The sequence below is a fragment of the Lagopus leucura genome, unplaced genomic scaffold (assembly GCF_019238085.1).
Source record: "Lagopus leucura isolate 7727_CA_CO unplaced genomic scaffold, USGS_WTPT01 Super-Scaffold_760, whole genome shotgun sequence".
Taxonomy (NCBI): domain Eukaryota; kingdom Metazoa; phylum Chordata; class Aves; order Galliformes; family Phasianidae; genus Lagopus; species Lagopus leucura.
The window spans coordinates 1-17,921 of record NW_024962257.1 but is presented as its reverse complement, the minus strand read 5'-3'; the positions used below and the strand labels follow the sequence as shown (position 1 = coordinate 17,921).

General features: G+C 45.0%; 1 protein-coding gene across 4 annotated transcripts in view; it reads right to left on the bottom strand.

Annotated features, from left to right (window-relative positions):
* Positions 1-12,794, bottom strand: part of PDXDC1 (pyridoxal dependent decarboxylase domain containing 1) — a 30,241-nt gene extending 17,447 nt beyond the window's left edge. For 2 of the 4 annotated variants that reach the window (XM_042864681.1, XM_042864684.1), the window contains exons 1-6: positions 12,620-12,747; positions 4,632-4,705; positions 3,915-3,977; positions 3,202-3,285; positions 2,183-2,329; positions 209-398 (exon numbers count right to left, since the gene is read on the bottom strand). In XM_042864681.1, coding sequence (XP_042720615.1) covers positions 209-398; positions 2,183-2,329; positions 3,202-3,285; positions 3,915-3,977; positions 4,632-4,705; positions 12,620-12,637 — 576 coding nt within the window. In that variant the 5' untranslated portion in view covers positions 12,638-12,747. The other 2 variants (XM_042864682.1, XM_042864683.1) reach the window with 2 other exon arrangements.
* Positions 12,795-17,921: the final 5,127 nt, after the last annotated feature.

Sequence of the window (17,921 nt, the reverse complement as noted above, 5' to 3'; positions counted from 1 at the left end):
ATCTCGAAGAAGCTCCAGCGTATATCCCAGGCAGACACACAGATTTAGAGGAAACTTTCACTGATCCCAACAAATTTACAAGACTGCTGACAATAAAAAGCACCAGTTTCTTGCAGGAAGTCTGCATATATTTGTTAAAAATCTAGATTTCAAATAGGCAATGTGAAGATAGCTAAGGTTTTTTGGAGTCCCACCTGATTTACTTTACCTGATTGCAGAGAGCTTGGCCCAAGCCTGTTCTAGCTGCAGAGCTAATGTATATAACAGGCTGCTTAGTACATAGCACATTAAATCCTTCTACTGTATAGTCTTCATAGCATGTGTGAATAACAAGTCGGCAGATTTTTAGGAGACCTTCGCGATCATCTTCATGATAATAAGCTGACCCATTTTCATACCTGTAAGAAAAGTTGAGTATGACCAAAAAAAAAAAAAACAAAACAACAAAACACCCACAAACCAATAGCCAGTTTAGTAACTAAAGTAATACTGATCAGTGAAAGAGTCACAAAAGACAAAAGGTACAACTACCATCTGAGCAGGATAAAGCACAGTAGAAGGAAATTGAAATTTTGTTGAGACAGGCTGAGATTACTAAGAAACAAGCAAAATATCGAGAAGATAAGACAGACAATTGAGGACAATCCCTCAACTGTCATCAATCACAGCAAACAGCAACAGTGGAAACAGTAGATATGTAAATTTAATGAACAACTTACACATGAGATCCTTCCTTTAGCATTTGTTGGTGGGACAAGTAAATATGTAGTATTGTAAAATTTAAGAGTGGCATTTGTTCACAAATGCTTTTTTTTTTTTAAACCATTTTATCTTACACGCACAACACACTACAGTAACACACTTGTCAGCAGTATTGGCATGACTTTTTGAAAGCTACAGTATCATGAGTGATAAAATGGGATTCTTATTTATTTGTTTTTGCTTCAGGAAGAAAAAAAGCATTTCTAATCAGCAAGTCCCTTCCTACTCTAACAACCCCACACAGATGATTTCCATATTCTTCTCTTGTGGAACATTATATTTACACCATATGAGGAAACAAGCATTTATCAAAGATCACATTGCATTCTAAGTTTCAGTAGTATTACCTGCCACACCAAGAAAACCGAATTAGATCCAGGAACAGTAAAGGAGAAGTTTATTGAATACATGTTTCAAAGGCATAAAGTACCTCAGACCTCACAAACATATGCCTTAAGAAACAAGAATTCAACTAAATGATCAACCACATATGTCTACAACTGTACTGTGGTCCTTAACTGCCATACAGCCATCTTAACCGGATTTTTATGGCAACTATATATACAAACTAGTTCCTGCCATTCAGCATCTGAAAAAAGGAGACGCACTGTCCTTGAGAGCAGCCCTGTGGAGAAGGACCTGAGGGTCTTGACGGATGAAAAGCTTAACACGAGCCAACAGTGTGCTCTTGCAGCTCAGAAGGCAAATGGTATCCTGGGCTCCATCAAAAGAGTGTGGCCAGTAGGCCCAAGGAGGTGATTGTCCCTCTCTACTCTGCCCTCACGAGGACCCATTGGAGTACTGCGTCCAGGTCTGGAGCCCCCAGACAGGGAGCTGTTGGAGAGGGTCCAGAGGAGGGCCACGAAGATGATCAGAGGACTGGAGCACCTACCCTATGAAGACAGGCTGAGGGAGCTGGGCTTGTTCAGCCTTGAGAAAAGACGACCTCATTGCAGCCTGCAGTACCTAAAGGGAGCCTACAAACAGGAATGGAGTCAACTCTTTGAAAGGGTCAATAACTGCAGGACAAGGGGAAATGGTTTTGAGGAAGGGAAGATTTAGGTTGGATGTCAGAGGGAAATTCTTTTCAGAGAGAGTAGAGAGGTACTTGAACAGCTGCCCAGAGAGGTTGTGGATGCCCTGTCCCTGGAGGTGTTGAAGGCCAGATTGGATGGGGCCCTGGGCAGCCTGGTCTAGTATTGAATGTGGAGGTTGGTGGCCCTGTATGTGGCAAGAGGGTTGGAGATTCATGATCCTTGAGGTCTCTTCAACCCTGGCCATTCTGTGATTCTGTGTTTTAAGACCTTTCAAAGATTAGTTACAAGGTCAGGACAGGGACTTCTTTTGCTGAAAAAGCAAAGAATTTGCACTAAAGAATTACTACTGCCTAGTCATGCGTAAGTTTTTCAAAGAAACTCACCTGAAAAGCCTGCAGAGCCAGAGAGTAGTATCAGAAAGGATCCTTGTTGTGAGCTTCCTCAGTCTTTCCTTGTCCAACACTGATATATAGGCAGCCAAACTATGTCCCAGTAGAGCCATGTGACCCTGCTCACCAACATTTTGAAGTCTGCAAGCCACAACAGACATTGCCAACTAAATACTAGTTATGATATTATAGAAACTATATGTTTGTATTTTTTGCTGTAGTGGTAGAATTTGTTAACATGAAATACTTATCAGAGAGAAATACATTATATACCAGACACCCTTCCACTGTTGTGCATTAACACAGTGAAATGCTAGTACAGACAACACTTGTGCTTCACTTACCTTAACTGCTTATAACAACTCATCTTCTTGTTTTACCCATTCAAATAAAATCCTTATGCTAATTGAAGGTTTATTTTAATCAGCTGGAACTAAGCACCTTATCTGCACTGTGGCTTGAATGTTCATTAAACAAATACCTTTCTCTCCTTACGCTGAGAAAACTCAGAAAATTTATTATGAAGATTGTTAGAGGCAAGTTTTCATTAGTTCTGTTTTTTGTGTTTTTTCTTCTCCAACTGTTTTGAAATTGTTAACTTCAAATAATATTCTATATACAGCATAATTTCAATTATCCAGGAAAATGGAAACCTTAAAAACAATTACTATCTCTCCCTGTAGAGCTTGCTGGTATTCAAAGGTATGTAAGACTTTCAGACTTGATACAACTTTGAGAAGGGAAAAAGCTGAGTGAGCTGTCAAATCAGAAATCATTCCCTTTTATAATCCAGTTTAACAATAACCCTAACTCATTTAAGGCTTCGTAATTTTAAGAAAGCCAAGAACAGCACATTATACTACTTCACTATAGAATGTAATTAAGTAGCCGTTAAAAAGTCATGTTTGCATGCCATTGTTACACATTTAAGCATTTTAAAGTGTAAGTTCTATAATAATCACATAGCATAATATCAGGTATTTTTCTCATACAAATATTCATATTGACTTTACCGATAGGCCTGTGAAGACTCCTCTTCCTCTTCACCATGCATTAGGTTCTGAACTAACTGAAGTATGCTCACCATATCCTGGCCACTGGTATACCAGTGAGGGAAAACAAAAAACACCAGACATTAAAAACAACAAAGCTAGCACCATCGTCTTGCAAGGAGGCCATTTAAGACACACAGATATTTCAAACTACTTTTCATTTTTAGAAAAAACTCAGTAGCTCCAATCCAAAAGAAATTTGGTTTATGTACATAAAAAGTTCAATAAATTTTGCAGTGTTTTCTGAAGTAAATGTTTTCTAGAGTGAAGAATACAAAAAATATAAGTCTTAGTTTTCAGATGCAATTATCTTTTCTGCCATATGCACAAAAGTTCCATATGATTTTTTCAATGGATGTGCCAAATTGAATTTTTTTTGTTTTTAAATTTTTCTATCTTACTAGTTTCAGTTATTAATTTACCAGCTGTATGTTCTAGTGAATCTTTATTCTATGCACAGGTATATCTACATTTAACCTTAATCACAGCTATATACACCAATGTTCTTCAGTCAGGTGACTTCAGTTACCTGGTTACCTTTCTACCTTCATGACTATAGAAACTGTCACAAAAGTTGTTGCAGTACCTGAACTGGTAAACCTTCAGAGGTGTCACATATATTATACATATGATAACGGTTATAGAGCATTATCAAAAAAATACTTGTTGCTTACCTGCCTTGCAGAGGTCCAGGAATATCCTTCCGTGCATACTTCTTTACATTTTCCTCCTCTTTTCTAAAAGACATAAGAACAAACTACGTATTTACTTTGTGTTTTGTAACTGACCTTGACTTACAAAAATACATATTCATATGTTTGCAACCTATTTCACTGAAAACAGTTTAATAAATCAGGTGAGACCAAAAAAGAAACAGAGTGAAAGATTCGCAGGGAGCAGAAGGAACCTCTGTGGATCATCAATCCAACCAAACCCCTGCTAAAGCAAGTTACCCACAAGGTGGGTACAGGTGGGTCTTGAATATCTCCAGAGAAAGAGACTCCACACTATTCCAGCGCACTAAGTTTAGCCAAGACTAAGTTAAAGACCTACTACATTTTGCTTCTTGAGTTCTTTAACAGAAAACGTTGAACTCTCATAAATGAGCACATTAGAAGTTACTTGCACAGCAACAGGAAAGTATCTAATATACATGAAAAACAGACTCTGGATTTGCCCTAAATATTACAGAGCAAGCACAATATATATACAGATTTTAAAAAATTCTATTATTTGAAAAAAAGCAATTTTTGTAGGTGTAAGCTTCAGAACACAGTATGTCCTTAAAATACTAGAAAAATGAATTCCATCTTGCTTAATAACAATATCATCTATAATTAGAACTTGCACACAAATACTATTGTTTTGTGGTTGTTATTCTCTGTATATACCTTTGACTATCTTCTAGCATCTTCATGGCTTCATTCAGATTCTTTCCCATTTCTGCTAGAGTAGGGTCAACCATCTGCTAGGGAAAAGACCAGCACATTGTTTACCTTCTGTTCCCAAAACACCCTCATTACAAACTCATGTAATGTATATTTGCTTAAAAATGATATGTTGTATCAACATAGAAAATTCAGAACATAGAAAATTCAACAATTAAAAACATAGAAAATTAAAGCATACTACTAACCTAAAATAACCAACCCAAAACAGAAATTGATCCAAATTTTGTCTCCGATACAAGTTGCAGCTTCTTAAGTCCCTTAATGGACAGCCTTATAGTTTGTTTAGATAACAGGAAGGGTCAGTGTCTTCATATTGAACAGATAAGGGACATTCTGCCAGACCTTACATTGAATAGATATGGGAGGTACCAGGACTCTTTGTGTGGAATACGTATGTAGCTCTGGGAAGACCTCTGAATGTATATAAACTAACTTTTTGTGCAAGGTATGTGTGATAGGAATAGAGTATCCTCCATGCATCCAGGGCTGTTATTAAAGAACGCATACTGTCTAACAATTCAGCTTGAGTCTTTCCTGATAAACTTTACTGATACACTTTACAGTAACAACACAAGGAGTCAGAACTTTTTCAAAAATCCTCTGGAATCTCTACTTATCTCTTTTGGATTATGATGAAGAATGAAAGAGCAAGCACTAGAGGGGGAAAATAAATAAATAAATAAACACAAGGTGTTCAAGTAAGCCCTTGCTATAATGTTTTAACAACAAAAACCAAATACGTGCCATTTTAGCCCTACTGAATGATTTCTTTCCTTAACCATTCTTCATTATGAACAAAACCTCAGTTATTCCCTTAAATACAAAATCTCACATGCCATACTATTAAAAAACAAATGTGCTAAGGAATACCATAAAACCCTTCTACAGAGAATAGAAAACAGAATTGTATCTTAAATACAAGTCTTTCAGTGGCAGACCTAATTTAGAAATTCTCCTTCAACTTCACCTGAGAATTCACATCTCCACACCAAAGAAAAAAATAAAATTCCCATATTCTCAGTTGATTCAATTCTTTGAAGCCATGCTACACCCTGACAGTCAGCTCTCATAGTGCACAGATTCTCATAAAAACAACAAATGAAACCAAAAACTCTCTAGCCCTTCTGCCATATTAGTAACAAGAATAAGCAATGAAAAACAAAAAACAGACCAAGATCAGTAAATAAACTCAACACTATTATCTTTAAAAGACAGTTACCTTCTAGAAAAGCTGTATAGGAAAGCCAACACTGGAAAATATCACCAAGGCAGGTTTTAGATCACAGAGCATTCAGATGTAAATTCAGAGGAAACCTTGAATAGGCTGTCAGTTTGCTATATGTTATTGCTGTAGATGTTATTATTTAGATTATCAGTTAGAATCATAGAATCACTAAGGTTGGAAAAGACCTAAAAGATCACCCAGTCCAACTGTTCACCTATTCCCAATAGCTCCTACTAAACCATGTCCCTCAACACAACATCCAGTCTTTCCTTGAACACCCCCAGGGTCGGTGATTCCACCACCTCCCTGGGCAGTCCATTCCAGGACTAACTAAGAAATACTTAAACACTTCAGTAGTAAGTATTTGAGAGCTTTGTTTTGTTTTTTTATGAAAAGCAAGAAAGCATCATTTAAGACCACACTAGCAAACTTAAAAGTAAAAAGGCAGTTTTTCCAGCATTCCCTGTCATTTCCTCATTTGGGTTTCCCTGTCGAACTTTCACAACAATAGTTTGCAAAGTAGATGGGAAACCAGCTGTATAATCAATAGATATTAAGAGATTACAATCACAAAATAAACAAGAGAGTTCGGCGAAGTAGATTATGATAACAAAAGAGAATAAATGGAAGGCTTACCCTTATGCTGGGCTCACCACAAAACACCAGGAGGGATCTCCAGAAGAGACCCTTCCCCACTGGCAGCCAGCTCTTCAATAGCTCTAGGAGGGGTGCAGCCTGGCTCCACCCCTTCCGGCAGCACAGCTGAATTGCCTTCACCTGTGCTCCTCTGCCTGACTCATGGCTCACCTCAGGTGATCAATCAGAGGTTCAGGCCATGACTCAGTAGTTCCCAAACACCAGCTAAACCAAATGCTCTTGTGAACCTATTTTTTTTCCTACTTCTACTAACTTTAAATCGATTATTAATGTTATCAGAGAGAGGCCTTTTAACTAGACTACACATTAAAACTGAACGGCTGTTATCTAAAGAAATTTCAAGCTACAGAAAAGGCTCTTCAGCAGCTGCAACCCTCTAGCTGCACCAAACAGGCAAAAATAAAGAAATCATGAATCCCATGCTGAAAGCAGGTAACAGATTCTTGTTAAAGCACTTGTCAGAGACAGAAGAACTGGATGTGGTTCTGGGCAGCCTGGTCTGGTGGTTGGTGACCCTACACACAGCAGGGAGGTTGAAACTAGAGCCTTACAAAAGAGCCTTTGCACTGCTATTGTTTGTTACTAACACCAAAATTCAGCTGGAACTACAGTAGATGTTAAGAACTGCATACATTTGCCTTGTGACTTGCTCAGTCATGCACTAATTATCCATGCATTAAACCCCTGTAGTAATAAGCTAACAGAATAAAGATGGTAAAAAGTTTAAAAAGTAATGAGAAGCTATGCTAGGCTCCATAAAATACTATGAAATCAACAGTCCTCGAATTCAGATCGGGGCTTGATTGGAAATTAAATTCCTTCTGTATTTTTCCAATTGCTAAGTGGATACACAGCAATTCATATTCCTTGGAATTACAGGACACAAAAGAACCCTTTAACCATTCTGTAATGAACATTATATATGCTTCCTCCTCCATTCTCATCAGTAAGGGCATGGACATGCATAGTAGCAGACTATCTGCTTATTTTAAACAGTATGAAAAACAGGTGTGGCAAAGTTGCAACAGCAAACCATTCTGTTAAAGAATTCTGGATACGCTTTAATAGCATGCCATAGTAAAGTTGCACGCTAGTTCAGTTTAGTCTGTAAATAAGGTGATGTGTATATAAGCTCCAAGCAGCAAGAAACAGTATTTTTTGTATTTTTATAAGGAGACTAACAGACAAGCTCTTGAACATCACCTTTTGAAGGACACATTCATGCACACATTTGGGGCAGGCAGTGGGAGTGTACAACAGCTGCATTATATATAAAGACTTTTCCTAATGACTCTCCAACGCAGTAAGAATTACAAAGGCAATTTCAAAACCAACAGCCGTAAGATTTGAAGCACAGCAGAAGACGAACATACATACATGCAAGGAAAACAAAAAAGTGCATCTTTCTAACTACAGTAGCAGAAACTTTAAAACCATTTTTTATGGTCACCCTGCTGCACAAATCATTCATTTCTTCACAATGAACTGTAATCCTAATAACAAGACTGCAAAAAGCAACTCCGAAAACTTGAAAACTGAGAAAACTTGGAAAAATTTTGTACATAATGCTCTGAATCTAAGGACCTGTCTACACAACATGAAATTCTACACCTGACTTGCATGTAATTGCTGCCAGGCTGTCAAACTAATTAAAAGCTTTCCACCTGAGGCAGCTCAAAGGTCTTTTTGTCTTCCTAAATGAGAGTTTTAACACAGCATAACTGCATATATTTTCAGCTCTCATAAGCATTCTATAACACTTATTGCACAGCTAACTTTCATTTAAATGTATTTACAGATGTCTAAGTGACTTCTAATACGCTGCGGGTCAACTTCCTATGCTAGCAAACTCAGATTTCTTTACCATGCTTCAATTTATGCAGGACTATTTATTTTTTTTGTCCCTGACAAAAACTATACATTTCAAAGGCTTTTCCTTGCTTGTTTGTTTATGATGAAGTATGTCTTTTTTCTAGCTTCTTGATTACAATTGTTAAAGCATGCCTACACAATAATCTGCTGCTTCTGTTACTCAATGCCTTTTTTCTCCATGTGAGTACACAACCCCTCTTGGAAGAAATAAAAACTCCACTGGACAACAAAGTAAATACAATTCTAAAGCAGGATACACTAAAGTCCTATCTCAGGTCACTTCCTTTCACCAACATGCTTCAACTAGTTTTTTTTTTTTTTTTTTTTAACCTCCTGCAAGGTTTTCTCCTTCATGCGTATCATCCCAACAAAACTGTTTTCATCTCTGTGGTTCCTTCTGCCAAGTACTAAGATAACCCTCCACCCAGCACAGCAAAATTTTCACAGCCTTAAATTTTTCTTCATCCAATTAACTGTGTTAAATGCATTTTTGCTTTTTTTTTTCTGGTCAAGTCTGAGATGATTTATGTGATTGCTTAGGCTACAATTCATGCAGAACTGAATGACAGGGGAGTGGTGTGACTGCTTTCAATTTGTGTCCTTAGGCATCCAGAAGTAGTGGACTAGGTGACCCAGCAGAATGCAACAGTGCTCTCAGCTCTGATACTTTGTAGATTCCCAGTACCACTGGTAGTTCCAATCTCTACCATTAGTGAGCACATCCAGACATCACTGTCAAAATCCACTGCCACCACTGTTTGAGAAAATACTGTAAACATCTACTGGCTTATGGAGAAGAAGCAAAAGATACAGAAAAAGCGGGAAGGAAAGATATGAGAAAAGATAGTATTCAATCAGATAGAGAGCATTCTGTAATGAAGTGAAAAGTAACAATACAGAAGGACAGCAGCGATTGATAAACACAAACATCTGACAAAGCGACAAATTTGCTGAAAGTGTGTCTTCATACATTAATATGAAAACCTTTTTAGTATGTTTTTCCTTTGCTGACAAGGCATTAGAAATGCAAGCAGGGAAGCAACTACAAAAAACTAGGACACTACTTGCAGAAGCACCTCAGAAACTGAAACTGTTTACATAAGTCTTAGATTTTGCGCTCAGTCCCTTTCCTGGAATCAACAGGATCTGACTAATCACAGTAAGGTGATCCTTCAGCCATTTGCATTACAACATGCAACAGTACTTCAAGCCCTAAGGAGGCATCCACGGGCACTTCTACCTCCCATTCTTCCAAAATCCTGACACTGACCAGCCTATTCTGATTGTTGCTATTTACTGCCTTTGAGATGTACTAATCTAATTCACTAAGGTTAATTTTGGCAGAGGTCTGATTTGTGCTTACGCTTTTGTATCCTACAGCTCCAAATTTATTATTTTTAAGTACTTCGAGCAGTAAAGTATTTCAGATATGATGTTAGTATTTCATGGTTACTTGGCAACAGGGGAAGTATGGAGATAAGTACTCCAGTTTGCAATAAAACTGATCATTAATTACAAACTAAAAAATGAGAATACCAGTGTTTCACAACTTTTATTTTGAACTTTTGCTGGCTTTTCTGTACACAGAAAAGGAACATCAGAAAGGGATGCTTTTAAACGGACTACATAAATGTGTGCAAAGAGACTCTCAGATGTAGCACAGTATTCATCAGAAACGTGCCTCCTTTTCCCCTTACATTATTACATTTGCCCATTAAAAAGTTTTACTTCTGAAAAATAAATACTGTTCTCAACTATAAATTAGTCTCAAAGAACAATGAGTATTCTTTACCCACAAGAGTACTGTATTTATTCCACAGGTAAAGAAATACCTTGAAAAAGTTGCCGTTTCATGACTTGAATGAAAATGGCACCATACTAACACAAGGCTTCTGCTTACAGACATCTGTTCTTTTGAACTTTATCACTTCCTTAATGTGCAGCACAATTGCACGCACATCTGCTGCCTCGGGTTTTCCATAAAGTTACCAGGATGCCATGGTAATTAATGCAGTAACAGGAGTCAGAAATCACATGCTGAGCGACAAACCCTAACTGTTTTTTTCACGTTTAAGAAAAGCAGCATTGTGGAGTGGAATGCGATGGAAAGCGCAACAAGAGAGCAGAGCAACGAAGTCCCAGGCCACATCGAACGAGGATCCACTCAGACAAAACAGCAGAGGCTACAAAAATAAGAGCAAGAAACTGCTTACCTGTGGAAGGCCTGCAAGGTCTTCAGGTATGTAAGGATCTCCTGTGAGATCCCCTCATCTCCACTGCCAGCCCTTAAATGAGAGCTGGGAAGGGGTGCATCCTGGCCCAACCCTTACAGTCACCCAGTGGAACTGAGTGCATTGCATTGCATGCACCTGAGCTGCCCCGACTGGCCTTGCCTTCCCACCAGCAGCTCCATCATTGCTTCAGGCCATGACTTAGCATTTCCACTACATGGAGACAGCATGAAGTTGTAAAGGATTTTTATACAAAAATTTTAATACAAGGCGTAAAGTACTTATCAGTGATATTCCAGTAAGCTGTATGTTTAAGTTTATAAAAAGAAAAGAATCTGTGGTTCAAGTAAAAGGCACCCAGGTGCATTTTGATACTCCTTAAACAGGCACAAGGTAAGCGGTTACAAATTCCCTGAGTATAAACATATTCCAACTTGGATGAATTTCAAATTGATTTAGGAAGAATTCTTCTTACATATCACACACAAGACCAAATAAAATGCAGATTTTAGTGATTACTGCAACAACTATCACAAGAGGGTACTAACCACTAAGTGGCTAAAAGACAATAATTGTACTATGATATTTACTATACAGAGGACCACAGTTTTTATCATCCAAGGACAAAAAAGCCATGATAAAAAAAAAAAAAAGGTAAAACAAATGGCAACAAGTTTACACACTTATTTGTGTATACTGACTATCAAGCACATTAGTTCTCAGAGTCGTCACTGTTTACAAACTACAGCTTACCATAAACAATACAAATAACCAAAACATGGGCTTCATTACGAAATGTAAGCATTTAATGACAGTGACCTAGTCCAACAAAACTTTCAAGAAGTTTTTCAGTAAAGCATCAACATTTCTTTAAAGTCAATTGGACTTAAGTGCAACAAAGAGCATACCCTAAACTGCTATGCTCAGTTAGATGTTACTTCATTAAGCTTTTCTGAATAAGCAGCAGTCAGTGAGATTTTTGCTAGGGCCAGTAAAGATCTGAAGTTCTTAAAGCCTGCCAAAACCAAGTCTCAAGTATTGCATTTTTCATCTGCATTTAAAATAGCAAAATGGTTTGCTACCAACTCATTAACTACATCAGGAAGAGACTTTCCAAATTCCCTTTTTACTCACTGTACAACAGCTCATCCTATTCACACGTCTAGCTGCTTTCAAAGATTACATAGGACAAAGCATGCTGAATACAGTAAATGACCTAAAGGGGAAGGGATACAATAAGATCTCAACTGCATAAGAAATAAATTGTTTCAAATAAATACCATCTCAAAGACAGCAACAATGGTGCTGACAAGCAGTCACAACACGAGCAACCCATTCACTTTGAGGAAGCGCAGCAGGTGCAGTAAGAGCCAGCACAAGTTACAGGTCCTGGGTAACTGCTAGATTCTCACCGATTCACAGTAACTACAGCATAATAAATTTAGTCAGTGACTTATGCTATAACAGAATATTTGTTTTGTACACTGGACACGGGAGAGCAAACCTGGGGCTGCAAACACCTCCAGAATAAAATGAAAATTAAAAAAAAAAAAAAAAAGAGAGAGAGAGAGAGCGCGAGCAAAGAGGTCAAATATTCTCCTGCTGAAGCTTAACGTTCCCAGAAAATACCGTTCATCTTATTTTAAGGGACGAAAAGCGTTCCCAAAGAGGTTCACTGGGCACGGCCGGGCAGCAGCAGCAGGGCTCCGCCGGTGCTTCTAGTTCCTCAGGCTCGCTCGACACGAAGCAGGCGTTGAGCGCAAAATCAAGGTCCCGCCAACCGCCGGCCCCGGCTCTCTCCGCTCGGCCCCCACCCCATCGAGCGACGCGACCGCCGCTGCCCGCTCGCCCCTCTGGGCCGCTCGCCTCGCAGGCCCACCGCGCCTCAGCGCCCGGCCGCTCGCAGGTGTCCCGGCCCCGCCTCGGCAGCCGCCCGCACAGACCTCCAGAGTCGCGTCCATAGCCAGTGCAGCCACCGCTGCACGCCGCCTCCCCACCGGAAACTTCCGCCTCAGCACAGGCCGGCTCCACGCTGGCAGCGCTGACGAGGCCACGGCGGGAGGGACGACGAACGCACTCACCTAGGGAACGGCGCCGGCACGCCCCGTAGCCGGCCGCCCGTGCGCGGCACAGACCACCTCTGCGGCAAGGCGGGGAGGAGCTGAGGCAGCGGCGCTGCCATCGCAGCGCAGCGGACTGGGGAGAGCTCAGCAACCGCTGCAGCTTCTCCCCCTCTCCGGCTGGTGGAACTCTCCTGGCGAGGGGCCGGGGCGGTGACAAGTTCGGGCGCAGGCGCAGTGAACGCGACCCGAAAGCAACTTTTGGTTGAGTTACTGCCTTGTGCGGGGTGGCGTTATCGCCGCTCCGCACATAGTACTGAGCCTGCTGGCTGCCAGGACGGCGCGGGTTTCGGGCGGTACTCCGAGCGCTCCACAGCCGGTCCTCACCGGCAAAGAGCGTTAACGGTCCCGATGCGACCACAGATCCACCGGCAAAGCTCAAGTTCATCTCAGTAAATTCTTCGCACAGTGCACCTTTGCCAGTAACCCTTTCATAAGCCGAGGGCTCTGCCGGCCATGACGGCCCCACGGGGCGTGACGGCAGCGCGCTTTGTGCCCGCGCCGCCTTCCCGGGAAGGAAGGTCGCGCGCCGCACACATCGCCCAGGTCACGACCCGCTCAGCGGCGGGCGGTGGACGATGGCCGGGGCGCTGCTGCGCGGCGGATTGCTCCTCTTCCCCCGTCACAGCAATAATGCCTTCATTTCCTTATCGTTAAATTTGCTCAGTAGTTAGATTTTGGTGCTTGAATATTTTTGATCATTTTTTACTGATATTCACAAGCACTTAGCGCAGGCTTCCTGGATTTGGAGTTATTTTCCTTGTTTTTCATCGTTTTTTTTCTTTCCTCCCCTTCCTTTTTTAACTTTGTGTTCTTCCCATGTCATCACGAGAGAACGGATCGGCAAGCACTGCACTGCGGGTCCGCGTCAACAGCATCGGTTGTTCTTTCCGCGGTCTCTGCTGCCGCCGAGTGGACAATCTGTGGAACTGCGGTCGTCTCTGGTGCCGCAGGCAGCAAGGCTCATGCGCGTAGCCAGACGGAAGTGACATACATACGTGCGCGTCGCTCTGCGCACCTAATCCATCAATCTTTATCATACTTAGTTCTCCAGGCAACAGTGCGCATGCGCCCGGAATTCTCTGTGGAAGGACAGCTTGTACCCCCTTCTGGTGGAGGCAGCTTCTCAGCTGCCCTTCCCTGGTCTTCCTGCAGCTGGACAGATAGCCCAGAAGGGCACAGGGTACGCAGACCCTCCCCGGCCAGCTACAGCAGTCGCTCCTGCCAGCTCTCCCTTTCCCCCCGACCATTCCCATTTCGCAGGCTGGAGCCCTGTGTGGCAGCGGAGGAGAGCTGCAGGCAGAAGGAAAGTAGGGTGCTGGGATTCCTCCAGCTCGCTGCCAGATGTCTTCTCTGACATTTTGGGAGTGGGCAGGGGACTGTGGGAGCACCCTCAAGGCTCTGGGCAGGAGGGAAGGAAGCAAAGATGCAGCTGCAGGCAGCGGGCTCTGAGCTGGAGCAGTGGGGCCGGGCACGGCTGCACAGCTCACAGTCTGGGCACACGGAGCAAGTTTGTCCAGCTGAGAGCTGCACAGGACTGTCCTTATCAAGCACTCCCCCATCCCACAGGTCTGCAGCAACTGCACCAGTTGCTCGAGCTCTTCCCACTGCAGGAGCTCAGAACTGACAAGAACCCTGACCCTGATCCAAGGAGGTAATGACAACATATGCACACAAATACACACCTGATACAGAATCTGGCACTTGACAGTCCTCCCAGAGCTTCTTGCTGCTTTTTAGGCTGCTCTACAGCTATTCTGTCTTTTCTGCTGCTGTTCTCAGCTGATGATCCTTAAACTACAATTTTCAATGACATTGGATCAGACCGCATACTATCGCTGATTTAAAAAAAATCAACAAGTACAGTATTATGTGTGGATAACAAACTCCTACGTGCTTAAAGACCAATAGCAGCTCCTCATCCTGGAGCGTCACCATCACCCCCAGGTTGGGCTGACACTGCTCATCTGCCCTGCAGCGCTGCTCAAACTCCTGGCACAGCCTGCCACCTCCCTGTATCACATTCACGTGTCACCTCCTCTCGCCTCTGTAGTTCTGACCCCACACGTCAACCCAATGTTCCCCCATGTCCTTGTGCCCCCATATGCCCTCTCATATCCCCTGAAGTCTCCCCACGTCCCGTCTGGATGAGCGCATGCGCAGTGCCGCACCGCATGTAGAGAGGCGCACGCGCAGTGCAGTCACCGAGTAGGCGCATGCGCAGTGCGGACAAACTGGCGCATGCGCTGTGCGAACTCGGCCGAAGACGCATGCGCAGTGCAGAGCTGGGAACGGGCTGCCCCCGTGTGGCCGATATGCGGAACTGCAACGATGTGCTCTCCGCTCTCTGGGCTGCCCCCGTGTGGCCGATATGCGGAACTGCAACGAAATTTTTTCCGCTCTCTGGGCTGCCCCCGTGTGGCCGATATGCGGAACTGCAACGAAGTTTTTTCCGCCGTCTCTGCGCTGCCCTCGTGTGGCCGATATGCGGAACTGCGTCCAACTTTTTTCCGCGGTCTCTGGTGGCCCCGCGTAACCAATCCGTGCCCAACAACGCGCATGGGAAAGCAGATGTGAATTTTGCACGAAAGAGTCCTGTCTGGACTTGCCTCATGCGCGCTGCGGCGAGGAGAATTGCGCATGCGCTCTGCGGTGAGGAAACTGACGCATGCGCAGTGCGATGTCCAGGAAGGCCTGCACGAAGTCGGCGCATGCGGGCTGCACGCAATGACCGACGCATGCGCAGTGCTGTGCCAAGAAGCCGCATACGCTGTTCGGCGCTGAGCTGGCGCATGCGTATTACCATGCCGCGGCTGGCGTATGCGCCTCGCGTGGCAGAAACCGGCGCGTATATATAGCGTGTTACAGAGCCCGGGTTTGCTCAGATGTACTGCTTTCCCGAGACATGCTCGTGTCGGTGCTGCTGCACACCGGTAACGCGATCGAGAATCCCCGAGCCGCTGCAAGTCGCTCCGAGTCTCTCCGAGCCCTTCCGAGCAGCTCCGAGCCGCTGCGAATTGCTCCAAGCAGCTCCGAGCCCCTCCGAGCTGCTCCGAGCCCTTCCGAGTAACTCCGAGCTGCTGCGAGTCGTTCCGAGCCCCTCGGAGAAGCTCCGAGCCGCTCCGAGCCACTTTCGCGCCGCTCCGAGTCCCTCCAAGTAGCTCCGAGCCACTGCGAGTCGTTCCGAGCCCCTCCGAGGAGCTCCGAGCCCCACCGAGCCGCTCCGAGAACCTCGGAGAAGTTCCGCGCCGCTTTCGTGCCACTCCGAGTCCTTCCAAGCAGCTCCGAGCTCCTCTAAGTCGTTCCGAGCCCTTCCGAGCAGCTCCGAGCCGCTCGCTCCGAGCCGCTTTCGTGCCGCTCCGAGCCGCTCCGAGTCCTTCCGAGCAGCTCCGAGCCGCTCCGAGTCCTTCCGAGCAGCTCCGAGCAGCTCTGAGCAGCATTGCACTGCTGCTGCGGGGGCTTTTAAACGGCTGGGGGACGGTGCAGGGCTAGGGTTGGAAGGGGACGTTTGCTGGTTCACCGGGAGGCGAGCGAGTTGGATGCCACGAGGCGCTGAGGGGCAGCGGTGAGCCGAACCGGTCCGTTTCCGTTCCCGGGTAGGCTCGGGCATCAAACGGCGGAAATAGACGAGGGGCACCCCGGATTAGCGGGGGAGAATATATCGCTGAGCCGGCGGTCCGGAATCGGCTGCTTGCCCGTAGCCGTAGTGGTTTTTCGAGACAGTTGCTGTTTTGAAGGTGACGGGCGTATATTCGCTGTTAGCCGGAGGACTAATCACCATAGAGAGCGGCGGATGAGCTGCGCAGAGCGGTTAGATCGGCACTTCCGCATTTCTGGGCGCACGTGTTTTGCCGCTGGCGGGACTCGGCGGCAGGCAGCGGCAGTTCCGCGCGTTGGCCACGCGGTGGCAGCAGAGACCACGGCAAGAACTTTCCTGCCGGATCGATGCCGGGATTCGGCGGTAGGCGGCGGCAGTTCCGCGCATTGGGGGCTGCCCGTGGGATGCGTGGAGTCCTGGGACGAGTTGATGGCCGTGCGCAGGGGGGTGATGGTGCCCTCGGCGCACGGCTGTGACAGCGGGGTGGGGGTCGGTGCCCCCAAAATGGGGTGGTGGGCGAGTTGTATGGGGAGTGCGTGTGAAGCAGTGCTGGAGCAGCTTGTGAAGAGTGCAGCCCTGTGAGCACAGGTGGAAGCAAGGCAGCCGTGGGAGCAGATGTGGGGCCTGTGGGTCACTTATGCGTCGCTTGTGGGGCGCTGATGTGTCACTTTTGGGGCCCAGGCTGCTGTCAGTCATTTGTGGGTCCCTGCTGCCCCACTTGTGGGGGTACTTATGGGTCAATTCCTGGTCCCTTTGTCAGTTAACGGTCCCAGGCTGCTGTGGGGCTCTTCTGGGGCCGTGTGTCTCACTTGTGGGTCCATGCTGTGCCACTTGTGAGTCATTTGTGGGGCACTGGGGGGCACTTGTTGGTGACAGGACACTCGTGGGGCACTTATGGGACGCTGATGGGTCAATTATGGGAGACTTATGGGGCACTTGTAGTTCAGTTGTTTGTCCCTTGCGGGGCACTTGTGGGTCCCTGTGGGTCACTTGTGGGTCACAGGCTGCTGTGGGTCATTTGTGGGTCCCTGCAGTGCCACCTGCGGGGCCCTTGTGGCTCCCACGTCACTGAGGGGCTCTCTGGGTCCCTCCCTGTTTCTGCGGGGTTTGGATTGCTGTTGGAGCCAAAAGGCCACATGCTGCCATACAGGCAGGTGCCAGGTTCACCCCCTGAGGACACCAAACCCTCCAATAACGTCACAGCGGCCTTTAATTGCTGTGCGAGGAGATGACGCGCATTTCTCCCTGGGGAGCCGTAAGCTGAGCCTGGCAGCTGGGCAGCCAGCACTCGCTCCATTGACGCCGCTTATCTCAGTCCTTGTGCTGCACGTGCAGCTTCTCAGCACCTCGCTGTATCAGCACTGAAATCTGTGCTCCCCTATTTATTACAAATGTCACCAATTGCCATTCAGGACAGACTGGAAGCAAAGTACTCTACTCAAAGTACTAGCTCATCCATGGATAAACCTCCCCTTGCCAGACAGGCAGACCCAATTGGCTGCCGGTCATTACTTTTTTTTTTTTTTT